The following is a 15,410-nucleotide window of genomic DNA, read 5'->3' as shown; positions in this document are numbered from 1 at the left end:
AGCCACCTTCATCAGTTATTTTAGCTAAATCTTAAAAAGAACTTGCTGTAGCTTCTATATCACCACTTGCGGCTTCACCTTGCACTTTTATGTTATGGAGATGGCTTCTTTCCTTAAATTTTGTGAACCCACCTTTGCTAACTTCAGACTTGTTTTCTGCAGCTTTCTCACGTCTTTCAGTCTTCATAGAATTGTAGAGAGTTAGCACCTTATTCTGAATTAGGTTTTGGCTTAAGGAGTGTGGTGGCTGGTGGGTCTTCTATCCAGGCAACTACAATTTTCTCCATATCAGCAATAAGACCATTGTATTTTCTTATGATTTGTATGTTCACTGGAGCAGCAATTTTACTTTCCTTCAATAAGTTTTTCTTTGCATTCCCAACTTGGTTAACTATTTAGTACAAGGAACTTAGTTTTCAGCCTCTCTCAGGTTTTGCTATGTCTTCCTCGGTAAGCTTAATGATTTCTGGATTTGATTTAAACTGAGAGAAGTGTGATTCTTTCTTTAACTCGAACACATAGAGGCTATTGTAGGCTTCTTAATTACCCTAATTTCAATATTAATCCATCTTAGGGAATAGGAAGGCCTGAAGAGAGGAAAAGTAATGGAGTAATGACCAGTTGGTAGAGCAGTAAACACATACGTATTTATAAATTATGTTCACCATCTCATATGGGTGCTATTCAAAGTCTAGTATATTGGATTCTCCTCCCCTCCTAGTGTTCTAGGGAAAAGCTGTCCTTGTGTAGTCTCTGGTTCTTCTGATAGAAACTGAAAATTTAAAACACATCCATAATAGAAAATAAATTCAAAGATTTTTACTCACAAATCCTGGGCAATGAAGGCATAAAGAATGAGAAGGGCAGTCTTCTGTTCCCAGGTCAAGAGCCAGAAATGAAGAGTCATGGTAACTGGCAGTACATACTTAAGGGAATAGACTATGGATCAGTTTAAGTTCATGGACAAATAACTGGATGGTCCATTTACAGTAAGCAGCAGAGGGACAGCAGCAAGCCCAGTCTGTGAGGTGAAAGAAATACCTTTACAGTTTTATCTTTTGCCATCATCTCAAATCATTTGAGTGCGGTGTAGAGTTGGATACTGTTTCAAAGGTAACTGAGTCTTGCTTCTGTTTTGAGAAAGTTAAACTTGTAATGACAGTGGAAGCTGAGGCCAACAAAATAATGAGTTCACTACAGCCTGATAAAATGAGTAAGTATTCCTTCTGCTTCTATATTCTGGAAGATGTTGTGGAGAATTGATGAAATTTCTTTTTCATATGATTGGTAGGATTCTGCAGTAAACCTATCTGGGCCTGTTGCTTTCTTTTTAAAATGACTTTACATTAAAAAATACATTTAAAAGATATATGCCTGTTCAGATTATCTATGTTGTTCTTGTTTGAATTTTGCCAAATTGTGTCTTTCACGAATTTGGTCCATTGAATCCAGGATATGAAATGTGTTGGCCGAGAGTTGTTCATTATATGCTATGATTATCTTTTCAATGTCCATTAAAGCTATAGTAATGATCCCTCTTCTATGACCAATACTCACAAATTGTGCACTTTTACTCTTAGTGTTAAATCAACTTTAGGCTAAAGTTGCCTCCTTACATACTTTAGGTTCAGCCTAAAGGGTTTTCTGTACATCATAAACTACAACAAGTGAAGATGTAAACAGAATGTAGCCCACATTCGTGCCAATCACTGAATTTCGGCCAATCAAATGTATTCAACTGATTGAACAGCATTCAAATAAGGCAAATACCTAGCTGTAACCAATCCAGTTGTCTCTGTATCTCATTTCAGTTTTCTGTACATCATTTTCCTTTTTCTGTCCATGAATTGTCTTCCACCACATGGCTGTGCTGTAGCCTCTGAGCCTATCTACCTTGGCTCAAAAGGCTGCCTGATTCACAAATTGGTTCATTAATCAAACTCCTTCAAATGTAACTTGGCTAAAGTTTTTCTGTTATCATTAGTTAGCCTTGCAAGAGGCTTATCAATTTTACTAAGGCTAGATGGCTTGTGATTACTAAATTAATCCCATTATTTGTTACAGATCTGTCCCTATTTTATATTTATCCTTGAGTCATTTTTGGCAATTTGTTTGTTTTTAGGAATTTTTCTACTAGATCTAGATTATCTAATTGTTTGTCATTCAATTGGTCATAGTATTCCCTTACTGTTCTTTTCATTACTGTTAGGCCATAATTAATGTCCTTACTTCATTTCTGATTTTAATGATTTTTCTATACATTTTCTTCTAGTCACTCTAGCTGTTTTGTAAGGTTTGTTGAGCTTCTTATTCAACTTTGTTTTTGTTTATTTTCTCTATTTTTTTCTTTGTCAGTTTCATTTACCTCACTCCAATCTTTATGTCCCTCCTTCTGTCTCAAAGTAGTTTCGTGATTTCCTTGTGGTTTTTATTTGACCCATTGGCTATTTTCTAGTGTGTTGTTAATTTTCACTAATTTGTGAAATTTTCAGTTTTCAATCTGTTTTTTTTTGTTTCATTTTACTGTGTTTGAGAATGATACTTTTTATAATTTAAAACTTTGAAAATTTACTTTGATTTCTTAACATGTGGTTTATCCTGAAAAATTTCCTATACAAACTTCAGGAGAATGTGTACTCCACTATTCTGGGACATAGTATCCTATAGTGTGTTAGGCCTATGTGGTTTATAGTGTTATGTATATCTTCTACTGCCTCTCTTGGTCTTCTGTTTGGTAGGTTTATTCATTATTGAAAATACCATGTTGAAGCCTCCATTTATTATTGTAGAACTTTCTATTTTTCTCTTTACTTATGGCAATTTTTTCTTCATGTACTTGGGGTTTCTATTTTTAAGTGTGGATATGTTTATGATTTTTATGTATTTTTAATAAATATATAGTTTTTTCAATCTATAATGTACTTCTTTGTCTCTTGTAAAATTATTTACTTAATATCTTTTGCATCCTCTCACTTTAATTTATTTGTATCTCTGGACACAAAGGAAGTTTATGGTTATCTGGGAATGTCTTAATTTCTCCTTTTTTTTAGAATAATCTTGCCAGATATAGAATTTTGTTGATATATTTTTTTAAATATTAGAATTTTTTAAATTCTAAATTTCTATAACTATAATATTATCCCACTACATTCTGGCTTTTATGGTATCTGATGGGGAATTGGTTGTTACTGTTATTGAGGATTACTTATGCATAACAAATTGCTTTTCTCTGGCTGTTTTTATAGTCAGTAATTTGATTATAATGTATATTGTTGAGGATTTCCTAATATTTATCTTATTTGGAGTTTATTGAACTTATGAGATGTGTAGATTTATGCATTTTTTAAAATAAGAGAAATTTTTGGCCATTGTTTTTTCAAGTAGCCTTTGTGACCTACCCTGTATTTTGTATCCTGGTATTTTTTTCTGCTTTTCTCTTCTCATCAAACTGGGTAATCAATTACCTCTTCTTTAAATTTGTTAATTCTTTTTTGTTTTCTCAAATGTACTTTTTAAATCCTTTAGTACATTTTGTATTTCACCTATTGTACTTTTCAACTTCAGAATTCCTGTCAGTTTCTTTCTATAACTTTTGTCTTTATTGATAGTCTCTATTTATTGAGATATTGTTCTACTATTTTATTTGCACCCTCATCTGTGATTTTCTTAGATCTCTAAATATATTTAAGACACTTAATTTAAAGGATGTTTTCCTAAGTCTAGTGTGTGTGTGTGATTTGTTATGAACAATTTCTATTATTATTTTTTTGAGCAGGCCATACATTCTCTCATTTTTTGCATGTTTCATAAATTTTTGTTGAAAACTGAAAATTTTAAATAATATAATGTAGTACCCAGAGATATTAGGTATTTCCTCCTCAAGGTTTTGTTGTTGTTGCTTGCTGGGTCAGTACTAACTGCTTTGTTTAGTGACTTTTCTAAACTATTATTGAAAACTGTATTTTTTGTCGTACATGGTCTTTGAAGTTCCTTTGACTTGTGTTATTTAGTGATCCTGTAAAGATTTCTTTAAACATTTTAGGTAAATTTTTAAAATATTAATTTTAATTACTCACCCAGTCTTTGTCATTTGAGTGTTTATTGAAGCACTCATTCAACATATAGCCAGGACTTTTATACTTCTACCTTAGCTTTCCCTTCCCATATATGTTGAGCCTCAAAATCAGCTATAAGTGAAAGTTTTGTTTCTTCTCAGGATTTTTCTGACCATGCCTATCGCTATGGTTGTGTTTATGGCTTTCTAAATAATCCTGTTACATTCAGAAGCTTTTCAAAGCCCTTATTCCCCAAAATGACACTCCCTCCAGCTTTACCACCCAGACTTTTGCTGTCTTCATTGCTTGCCTTGATTCTAATACTTTGCTCCAGGAAGCAGTGGCTGGTTCACTTGACATTCACTGTTTTGTTTTGTTTTCTGTTTTTGTTTTTGAACCCACTCTGCCTAGCTGCTTTTCTGCCATCAGAGAGTTCCACATTAGCCAAAACAATAACAAGAACCTTCTAGAAGTTCTACATGGAAACCCTAGAAAGATCATAACTGACAAAGTCTATTACTTGTAAATGAGGTCCACTCTGCTCCCTCTAGAGTCAGTTAACTTTTTTGAGAATACTAATTACCAGCTTCAAGATTACTGCCACACCAGGTATAGGGTTATGGAAAGCTGGATTAACATTCCACAAAGCTTTACTGATCTCTTCATAGCACTCTTTACTTAATTCAGTGTCTGCTTGGTTGCTGTAATTTTTTTACTATTTTTCGATGTTCCATCAAATTGATTCTGACAAATTTTGCTCAATTTTTTAGTGTGTCTGTGGAGAAAATGTTTCTTGGAATTTCCTACTTTACAGTTTTTTATTACTAGTTTACAATCAGCCTCAACAATTTTTCAAAATTAGCACTTGAGTGTTCCAACTGATTTATGCCTGTAGTGGCTTTGGCTGTAGATAAGCAGTTCTCAGCTTTAAATTTTTCCTTTTCTCTGAATTTTCTAGTGGTGGACTGCCCTGCAGCCTCAGTTCTTTGACAAGGCAAATAAAATTCACTCATTTTTAGTTTGTTCCATTTTTTCTTGCTGTAGGAACAAAAGTAATGATTAGCAAGCTGTTTACATAATAGAGGTGGAATCACAAGTAGCATGTGTTCTTGCCTTTGATTTTGTTTTCTTATGTTCCATTTTTCCTATCAGTTCTTTTGAAGCTATAATTTCCTATTTGTTAGACCACTTGATAATTTCTACAAATCAATGTGGTTATGTTATTTAATGTCAAAGATGTAAGTTCAGAGATACATATTAGCAGTGCCTTAAAACAAATGTCTCATAGGTTTTGTCAAATTTTGTAGTTGTTAACAGTGTTCGTGGTGGTCAAATCTAGAACCAATTATTCCACCATGAACAGAAAATATTTCTTGTTGCTGTTAGAATGGTGTTCTCTTTCTAGCTTTTATCACATTATAAATTTAGCCTATCTCTCTTTTCTCTATGGTACATACATCCCAAGTGTAGGAGTACGTGAGATCTTATTTTCTATCTGTATGTTTTAAAAGTCGACTTTATACATGAATCTAGATTTGAAATGCAATATGTATACTTCACATAGTGGAATTTTCCCTCAAGCCACAATATTTTCTGAATTCCAAACTTGAAATACAACTATAATTATAGAGGTTGCCTGTCTCTCCATTTTGTCAAACATGTATCAACAAATATTAGAAAATTTGGCTGGTATTATATATATTCTTACCTCTGCTAACTCGTCGCGCATATCTCTGAACAGGAAACAGACAGCCTATAAAATGGAAGAAAACATTTCTAAAGTATGCATCCAAAAAAAGACCATAATCCAGAATCAGTAAAAACCATAAGCAAATCCAAAGGAAAAGCAAAACCCTATTAAAATGTGGGCAAAGAACACGAATAGATGCTTCTCACAGTAGGACATACAAGCTGCAAACAAACATGTGAAAATGCACTGTTCAACAGAAAAATGCAAATGAACACCCCACAGAGATACCATATTACACCAGTAAGAATAACTATTGTTAAAAATGTCAAAAACGACATATGCTTACATGTACGTGGAGAAAATGGAATGTTCATACACTACTGGTGGGAAAGTAAGCTACTTCACTCACTCTGATAAACATTATATAGATACGACAAAGAACTAAGACCAGAACTACCATTTGATCCAGCAATCCTGCAACTGGGTATCTAAGCAATGGAAAAGGATTCGCTATATAGAAAAGACATGTGCGCTTACATGTTCATCACTGCACTGTTTGCCATAGAAAAGTTATGGAACCAACTTATGAGTCTACAGACAGATAGTTAGTAAAAGAAAATGTGGTATACATACACCATGGAATACGATGTAGCCACACAGGAGAATCAAGTCATGTCTCTTCCAGCAACAGGGATGGAGCTGAAGGCCATCACCCAAAGAAAACTAACATAAAAGCGGAATATCAAATGCACATTTTCTCACTTATAAGTAGAAGCTAAACAAATAAAACACATGGACATAAAGAGGGACCAAATATATTCTGGAGACGCCAAAGGGATGAGAGTGGGAGAACAGGGAAAGATAAAATATAACCTAATGAATACAATGTCGAATGCTTAATTAATGGCTACTCTTGAATCCCAACTCCCACCATTATGCATGTAATACCTATGCATCAATTAAGCACATGTATAACCGCAGGAATCAAAGATAAAATTTAAAACCAAAAAAACCATGAAAACAATTAAAATTATTTAAAAAATACATAGAAATAACGAATTAACAAAACTAGTATACAAGTTTCAAAAAATGATAATATTGCTTGAAGGAATGAAAATAATATGTAAGTGAATGACAAAATAAAATCACCTGTTCACGGATGGGAAGAGTTGATATTATTAAGATGGTAAGAGCCCGCAAGTTGACCTAGAGATTCAAGAAAATGTCTATCAAAATTCCACGTGACATTTGGGTAGGAATTGGCAAGTGGATCCTGAAATGCATATTGAATCGCAGGGGACCCAAAATGGCCGAAACAATCTTGCAAAGGAAGCAGAAATAACTACTCAAACTTCGTAACTACAACATCTATTACGGAGTAAGAGAAATCAATACAGCGTGCTACCGGCATGACGACAGACATATAGATCAATGGAATAGAGCTGTGAGTCCAAAAGTAAACCCAGGTGTCTGTCTATGGTCAACTGTTGCTTGAAAAGGGTACTAGCCATTCTGCGAGGGAGAAATTATTATCTTCCACAAATGGTGCTAGAACAACTGGACAGGACTGCAGTCAAAAAGATGAAGTAGAAAACATAATGTACACCAAAAATAAAAATTAGAAGAAACTAATTAGTACTTAAAAGTTTACAATATTTAAAAGAAAACAAAAAGATGAATTTAATCTTAAATTTTACAGTGAATGCTGAGATGTGACACAAAATACAAACGACAAATGACAAGACTGAGAAACTTGACTACTTTAAAGTTTTAAGGCTCTGTAATTTCAGGAACGCTAACAAGAAAGTGAAAAGACAAGACAAGCATAGAAGAGCATGTATGCACATAATGTATCTGATAAACACTAGACTCTTGAATGTGTAAAGAGCAGTCATAATGAAATACTCAAAAGACAACCTAAGGAATAAAAAGCAAAGGGTCTGCATAGACATTTCCCCACGAAGAGATTAGAATGGCCAATAAGCACATAAAAAAGATTCTCAACATGGATACTTAAAGCTGTAGATCAAGACCACGATAAGATAACGTTTTACACACACTAGAATGCCTAGAATCTTCAAGTCAGATAACAGAATTTAGAAGCATGTGGAGAAGTAGGAACTTTCCTACAGTGGCTGTGGGAATGTAAGGGGTCACCACCACATGGGAACAAAGAACTTACATAAATTAAAGTCAAATGGTTTAACATGGGGTTGTCATAAGACTCAGCAATTCTATTCCTAAATATAGATCTAAAAATAAGTGGCCACCGAATTCCAGGCAAAAGCATGTAGAATAGTGTTTCTCGCAGCTCTGTAGGTATGATTGGACTTCTTTGGCTTTGTATCTGAGTAGGGAGTACTAGTGGCTCAGAGGCCCCGCCCCCGTGATGCTCAAGAGGCCCCACCCCTGTGATGCTCAAGAGGCCCCACCCCTGTGATGCTCAAGAGACCCCGCCCCTCTGAGTCTCAGGGGGGACAATTGTTGCCTTGGCTGGATTGTGACATGGAGGGCAATCACCCTTCATGTTGCCTCAGCAGGCCCTGGGACTACAGAAAGGAGACAAGATTCAGAGGTTGAGGATGGGTTCTCCTTGTGGACTGAAGGCAGCCCACTAGTTCTACCTGGGTGATAACCTGAGAACTTCGGAACCCTGCAGCTTAAGAAATCCTAAAGGTGCCTGTCATCTCACCAAGTGACGTAAGTGTTCTTTCTTGATCTGGGGGCAGTCCAGAAGAGCATGCCGCAGACATGTTTAATCCACACGTATTAGATGTTCCTGCTGTAATTTTGGACAACGGTTCAGGACTCTGCAAAGCAGGCCTGTCTGGAGAGCTTGGGCCCCGCCATGTCACGAACTCTGTCTTGGGATATCCTAAATTCAACAAGCCTTCAGCAAGACCCAATCAGAAGTACTTAGTGGGGCGAGAAGCCCTGTTCAAGTATGAGGCCTTATGTTTGCACTACCCCGTCCAGCGTGGACTGGTAAGAGGATGGGATGACATGGAGGCACTCTGGAAACATCTCTTTGAGTGGGAGCTGCGAGTAAACCCCAGCCAACAGCCTTTCCTTGTGACCGAGCCCTCTTTGAACCCTAGAGCAATTCGAGAAGAGGTTGCAGAAATCATGTTCGAGAAGTTCAGGGTGCCTGCTTTTTACCTGTCTAACCATGCAGTGGCAGCGCTCTATGCCTCTGCCTGTGTCACAGGCCTGGTGGTGGACAGCGGTGATGGGGTCACTTGCGCTGTCCCCGTCTATGAGGGTTACTCCCTGCCTCACGCAGTCACCAAACTCTATGTGGCAGGGAGGGACATCACAGAGCACCTCACCCGGCTCCTCTTGGCTAGCGGGTGTAACTTCCCTTGCGTCCTTAACAAGGCCGTGGTGAATAGCATCAAAGAGAAGCTGTGCTACATCGCCTTTGAGCCAGAGGAAGAGCTACGCAACTGTCGGGGAAAGGTCCTGGGGGCATACAGACTGCCAGATGGACATGTCATCGGCTTCGGGAATGAGCTGCACCAAGTGCCTGAGGTTCTTTTTGCACCTGACCGGCTGGGCATCCACAGCCCGGGACTCTCAAAAATGGTCTCCAGCAGCATCATGAAGTGTGACGCTGACATCCAGAAGAACCTTTTTGCAGACATTGTGCTCTGCGGGGGCACCACTCTCTTCCCTGGGCTGGAGGAAAGGCTCATGAAAGAATTGGAGCAGCTGGCTTCCAAGGGGACTCCCATCAAGATCACGGCTCCTCCTGACAGGTGCTTCTCTGCGTGGATTGGTGCATCCATCATGACCTCTATGAGCAGTTTCAGGCCCAGGTGGGTCACCTCTGTGGAGTTCAAGGAGTATGGGACATCTGTGGTTCAAAGAAAGTGCTTTTAAAGATCCTTGAGCAGAGGGGACATCTTGAAGTGCCAGATTAGAGGAGTCCCAGTGGGAGGTGGCATTTTCTTCTGGGCTTCAGCCTGATGCTCAATAAAAGTCTCATCATTTCAAGTTTCAGTTTACTCCTAGTATCACTACGATCTATGAATACATGTCATGAATCGTGAGGTTGCTCTTTACTCTCTTCTCTCCCATAGACCTCTTAAGATGTCTTTCTCCCAGGAAAACCTTGGGTGCTATGTTGAGGTTACGTTCATGCACGGGATTTACAGCCAAAGGTGCCTGGGAGTCATACCTAGGAGCTTGATTTGGTAGGATCCCGAGAATCTTTAAATTAAATTATTACCTTAGGTGGTTCTCATAGGCCCAGTACCCAGGAGACTAAATCACGAAGAAAAGTGTGGGGAAAAGGAAGGAAACAAAGCAGAACCAGAAATCCCCCACCAGTCTAAGGGTTCGAGTCATTGTACCTGTTTGAACCCTAGAGCAATTTTGTACTCTAGTTAGTGCAGTAAGGTTCTTGCGCTGCTGTTATGAGATCAAAACACTCATCGGAAGGGAAAAACACTTGGGCACAGACATCACCGTTTTCTAAGGCCCTCTAAGCTCAGGGTTTTTGTTCCCAGTTGGAGCATGAGGAATCAGTACTTGTAATTTATTGTTGTGCATTTTTACCATTTTCCATCTCAGGGCTATATATAGCATCATTTTGCTACGGATCAAACACTGGAAACAGTTAACAGTTACCGATAAAATGAGCACCGAATAAATTACACATACAGAAGTACTACTTCTCATTAAGTTAATACGTATATAAATACATGGGATTTTATACGATTACAAGGATTTCAAGAAAAGTATGGAAGTAAAGACACCACATACTTCACACAACTTGAAGCATGGAATGAGAGGTAATGCAGTTGGAAGGAAAGGGTGCAACACAGTTTTAAAAAGGAAGGATTCTATTATAAATTTCGGCCTGGATGAGATAAGACCATTCACTTAAAAAAAAATAGATGTATAGTTTTCACATGTCTTTTCGTCTCCACTTTTAGAGTAATCGCATCGCTACCTAAGCACAGCCATGAAGCCTGTCAAGCCCTCTGGTCGCTATAAGTCAATTCTTTTCATTTTTACATTTATTTCAGAGAGTTGGCTTAATAGCAAACTACTTTGTACAGGTAACTTATCCAAACCACAAAGAAACAAGATAGTGGAAGAACACCTTCAAATTAAGCTACAAAAACATTACTGTCAATAGAGTATTACATGCTCAGGAAGAAGCCATTACAAGAAAGACGGTAATAACATAAGAGACATCTTTGAATAATAACTAAAAATACTTACCGTCAGCAGACTATTGCCACAGAAAGGTGTACAAGATTTTCTCAAGACACAGACATAACCCCAGAATCACCAAATAACATGTTAGAAAACATAATGAAGTTTCACAATGCTGAAAATGGGGGTAAATTTAAAAATGTTGATGGTATAAATTTATAGCAACAGAAATAGACACTAAATCTTCTGTACTACAAACATGGCCACAAATCGTGAATACTGGTTCGAATCGAAAATATTTAAATGTATTTGCATTATCCGGAAAGAAAAGTACTACTTCACCTTAGAATCTTTAAGTTGAAACCGAAGAAATTCTAACTGGAAAAACCTTTAAAATTAACAGAAATTCTTAACCCTTTCATTTCTTAATAATTTAAATGACTTAAATAATTGACTTAAGGCTTACATTAATTTAAACTCTGATTGTAAAAACCCTAAGCATTAAGTTAATGTTCAGATAATGTAAAGATCAAAAGACACTTTTAAATAGAAGGACACAAAAAGAGACATTGTAATGGATTTACATAAAAAAGTGAACGAAAACAAAACACTAGCTCTCAAGATAATGGGATACAGGTAAAACTGAAATCAGTAAGAAATGTATAGTCTTCAGTGGTTTATACGTAAGGAAAGACACGCTGCGTATACATATGCTAGGTGCCCAATTGCAGAATTTATAAAAGCAAACAGAATTAACGTAGACAAATAACCAGGAAGTGTAAAAGCAGGATGTGATAATGAGCTATCACAGAAAGATGAGGAGCATAAACAGAACAATGTGTCCCCTGTACAGACAGAATAAATGGACATACTAAAGAAATCATTGTAGACAGAAGCAACGAAAAGTATAAGAATTAGGAAAGAATAAATCCAACTGTCATTACTCACACATTACAGAATCATCTTCCAAAAACCTAAAGTAGGAACGAGAAAGATGACTGACTGGAAGCAGCTATGTCGTGTCGTTCTCACAGAGAAGTGACAGAGTGAGGAGTAAAGCTCTTTAAGTTGATCATCCAGGAGGGCACATCAGAATTAATTAAAGACACAATAGTAACGCGCAGAGAGCAGAGAGAAAAGAGGCAGGACAGCCTCCCACTGGGGCCGACATGGAACCAGCGGAGGTTTCCTACCATGGGGAAAAGGCAAACGAGCAAAAGTCCTTGGGGATCCTCCACCCTTCTGCCATGGACCTAAGCAACCTTGGGCACAAGAGATCCATCCTGACCCCCTATACCTCCAGACTAACACAGAGATTTGCCTCAAGCACCCATGAGGCTCCATGATCCTTGGATCCCCGAACACCCCAGCATTCACTGCTATAGCACTGCCGTGGAGGGAGGCCGGTCCCTCTCACGTGCCCTAAGGATAGAGTCTGCATCCACAGTGCTGAGGAGCAGACACACTGCAGACTGGCCTGGGACGCCGGTGCAGCCCCTCCACCTCTGCCCGAGTACTCCACGTGGTGGCAGCTCTGCAATTATCTGGGATGGAGCTCCCAGATGTAATCAGCATACCTTCTGTGATTGCCATTGTCAAGGTCCCTCCCTACCCTTTCTGTTCTCAGGCTGAGGAGGGAGCAAACACTCTAGAACTGTCGTGTGCCTCCAACATGCCATAGCTCTCGTACAGAAAGGTGGCCTTCCTATTTCCTTCATGAGTCCCTGCCCCGTCTGCTTCTCACCAAACACGGCCTTCAGGCTCGGAGCCACAGTGCAGCCGCCCCACCCCCAGCCAAACATTTTGATCAGCAGTGGCTCTTCTCAAATCTGGGGTGGAGTTCCCACGGGCCACTGGAGGTCCGTCTGCTACTGCCACCCCTGTCGTACCCGCTCTTGCTGTCTGCGGGTTGGGGAAAGAGCAGAGAGCCTGATTGCTTTCCTCGCACCTTCAGAATACTGAAGCCACGCTACAGAGAGGAGACTAGACTGTCTTCCCCGGAAGACTCGTCTTCACCTGTTCGTCACAAGGCAGGGCCCCCAGGCTTGGGCCTATATCACAGCCACTCTACTCCTGGATGATCACTTTGATCAGCCATGGCTCTTTGTTTCTCTGAGGTGGAGCCCCCTAAGACAACTGAGAGTCTCTCTGCCATTGCCACCACCATAGTCCCTGCCTCTTCTGTCCACCAGGTTGGAAGTTGCGGATGGAACACAAAGCCTGTGCTCACTCCACGGCTGCAGCGCACAGCTCCAGAGTGCTGAACTGAGGTTTCTGGCTCCCGATTGAGTGGGACCGGAGTCCACATACTCAGAGTACTGAGAGGGGACAGTCGCACAAGTTCATGGGCTGCTGTGGAAATACGGTAAGACGACCTCCACAGGGCCAGTACAGAGGGGTGTGACCTCTTTCCCTGACATGGCCTCTGCCCAAGGGAACACCGTAGGCTGGAACACCTTAACAAAATCTAATGCAGTGCCAGTAATTAGAGGGTCTTCCCCAAGGCCCAGGGATGGACCTGCTGAAGGGGTCTCCTTTCTTCTCACTCTACCACAGATAACTAGAAATTAAAGAACATACGGAAAAACAACATGGCTAAGAGCCCATTTACCAACCATTACTCTTAACCACCATCTTCTGTATCACAACCCAAATTCAAAGCAAGATAATTTTGCTAATATATCCCCCTGTGAAACCAAGGGCAATAATTCATCCACAAATCAAGATACTGCACAGAGGTTTGGCCCTCTGAGAACGTCCATCCATGATGCCAACTGTGTATACACTACTTGCGCCACCATTCAATGAACACCAAAGTTCCCTCCAAGTCAACAACAACAAAAAAAGCAACGTAACTCAGGCGATTCAAAACTACGGAACGTCCCCTTACCTTGAGACGAGTTCACTAGCTTCCTTGCAACGGTTCTTAACCTAGCAGAAATGGCAGTCATCTCATTGAGAGTCCGGATTGCAAGGATGCTCATAGAGATACAGGAGAAAGGTGAAATCCAATGCAAGGAATCTAGTAAAATGGTACAAGAATCAAAAAATGGAATAGCCATTTTAACAAAGAAGCAAACTGAACTTCTAGAGCTGAAACATTTACTGACAGCAATTTATACTTACAATCGGAAGTATTGATGGAAGAATAGACAAACATGACGAAATAATCTCAGCGCTTGAAGACTACTTATTCTAATCTACTCAGTCAGATAAAACTGAAGAAAGAATTATTTTAAGAACTGAACAAAACTTCTGAGATACAGAAGATCGTGGGTCAAGATGGCCAGGGAGCGCGACCTCTGTTCATTCGGTCTAAATAATCATAAGCTCGCCTGGCTCAGAGGACTGAAGTTTATACACCGAACTAAACTCTATTATAGGTGCAGTTAATTAGAAATCAAATGGCAACAGAAGGCCTAAGGTAAAGACCATCAGAGAGCACAGTAACAGTAACAGCAGGGAACACCTCGGGTTGGATGCAGAGCAGGCACTACTGCTCTGGTCCCTCACATGGCTTCTCAACGTGGAGACTGCACGAGGGTCTCTTATACAAAGATCTCTGAGAACGAAGGCGACCTCTGCTCACAAGATCCAGGAGGCTCTTTGCAGATGGGAGCTGGCAAAGAGAGAAAAGCCTTGCAGGGCAGAGGTCACGGAACACCTCAGGCTCTGCCTAGGCTCTCGTGATTTTAAGGGCTCTCTGTCCTCACTGCTTGGGAGGTAATATCCCCTTGATGCACTGGGTGTGGTCAGACCCGGTGGCTCCTCGTCTGCTATACTTCTGATGCAGCAGCACCCTGACAACAATCAGTGATAAACTCAGAGCACTGGTTCGGCACGTCTTAGAAGGATCTCAAGTGCTCTCTGCCCGGCTATCTCACCTACCCCTTCACCCTCCGCTTCCATGCCCACACGATCGATGAGACGATGCACAAAATTAAAGTGTTTGGAGCCCAGAGCCCAGGGCCAACCTGGTTCCCGTGCTTGCATTGGTCCCCTGGACCCAGGCTGTAATTCTACTCTTGTGAATCTGTAACTCATCTCCTCGATCCCTTGTCACCACTGGGAATAAGGGCACCCACGTATGGGGTTGGGCTGGCTCCCAACATAAGATTATGTGAAGAGACCCAGTCTGTGGCTCATTGGCATTACTGAGAAAGTAGGAGGAAGAACAAACAACTTGAAAAATATATTTAAGGACAGACTCTGTGAAAACTTCACTAGAGAATTTAACATGCATTTTTTAGTATGTGTGCGTGCAGATTTGTTCATAGTATCCTCTGAGGATCCTTTTGTAACGTCATTGGCAGTTATAATATCATCTTTGTCCTTTGTGATTATACTTGTTTCAAGCTTCTCCATTTACATCGGAGATGACATAACAACCCTATTCAAACGTGGGCAGAGAACATGAATAGATGCTTCTCAAAGGAAGACATACAAGCTGCCAACAAACATGTGAAAATGCTGAACATCACTATTCATCAGAGAAATGC

At 39.6% G+C, this 15,410-nt stretch overlaps 1 protein-coding gene across 1 annotated transcript; it reads left to right on the top strand.

The window, feature by feature from the left end:
* Positions 1–8,298: 8,298 nt before the first annotated feature.
* LOC118150557 (actin-related protein T1-like) lies at positions 8,299–9,723 on the top strand. Its single transcript, XM_035288765.3, has one exon. The coding sequence runs from the start codon at positions 8,497–8,499 to the stop codon at positions 9,625–9,627; it is 1,131 nt and encodes a 376-aa protein (XP_035144656.1). The 5' UTR covers positions 8,299–8,496; the 3' UTR covers positions 9,628–9,723.
* Positions 9,724–15,410: the final 5,687 nt, after the last annotated feature.

This window comes from Callithrix jacchus, chromosome X (genome assembly GCF_049354715.1).
Source record: "Callithrix jacchus isolate 240 chromosome X, calJac240_pri, whole genome shotgun sequence".
Lineage (NCBI taxonomy): Eukaryota > Metazoa > Chordata > Mammalia > Primates > Cebidae > Callithrix > Callithrix jacchus.
The sequence above is the reverse complement of the archived record's forward strand: the minus strand, read 5'-3'. Positions and strand labels throughout refer to the sequence as shown.

What these genes read in the sequence shown, in the direction of transcription:
- LOC118150557 (XM_035288765.3), top strand. Translation starts at nt 8,497, where the DNA reads ATGTTTAATCCACACGTATTAGATGTTCCTGCTGTAATTTTGGACAAC.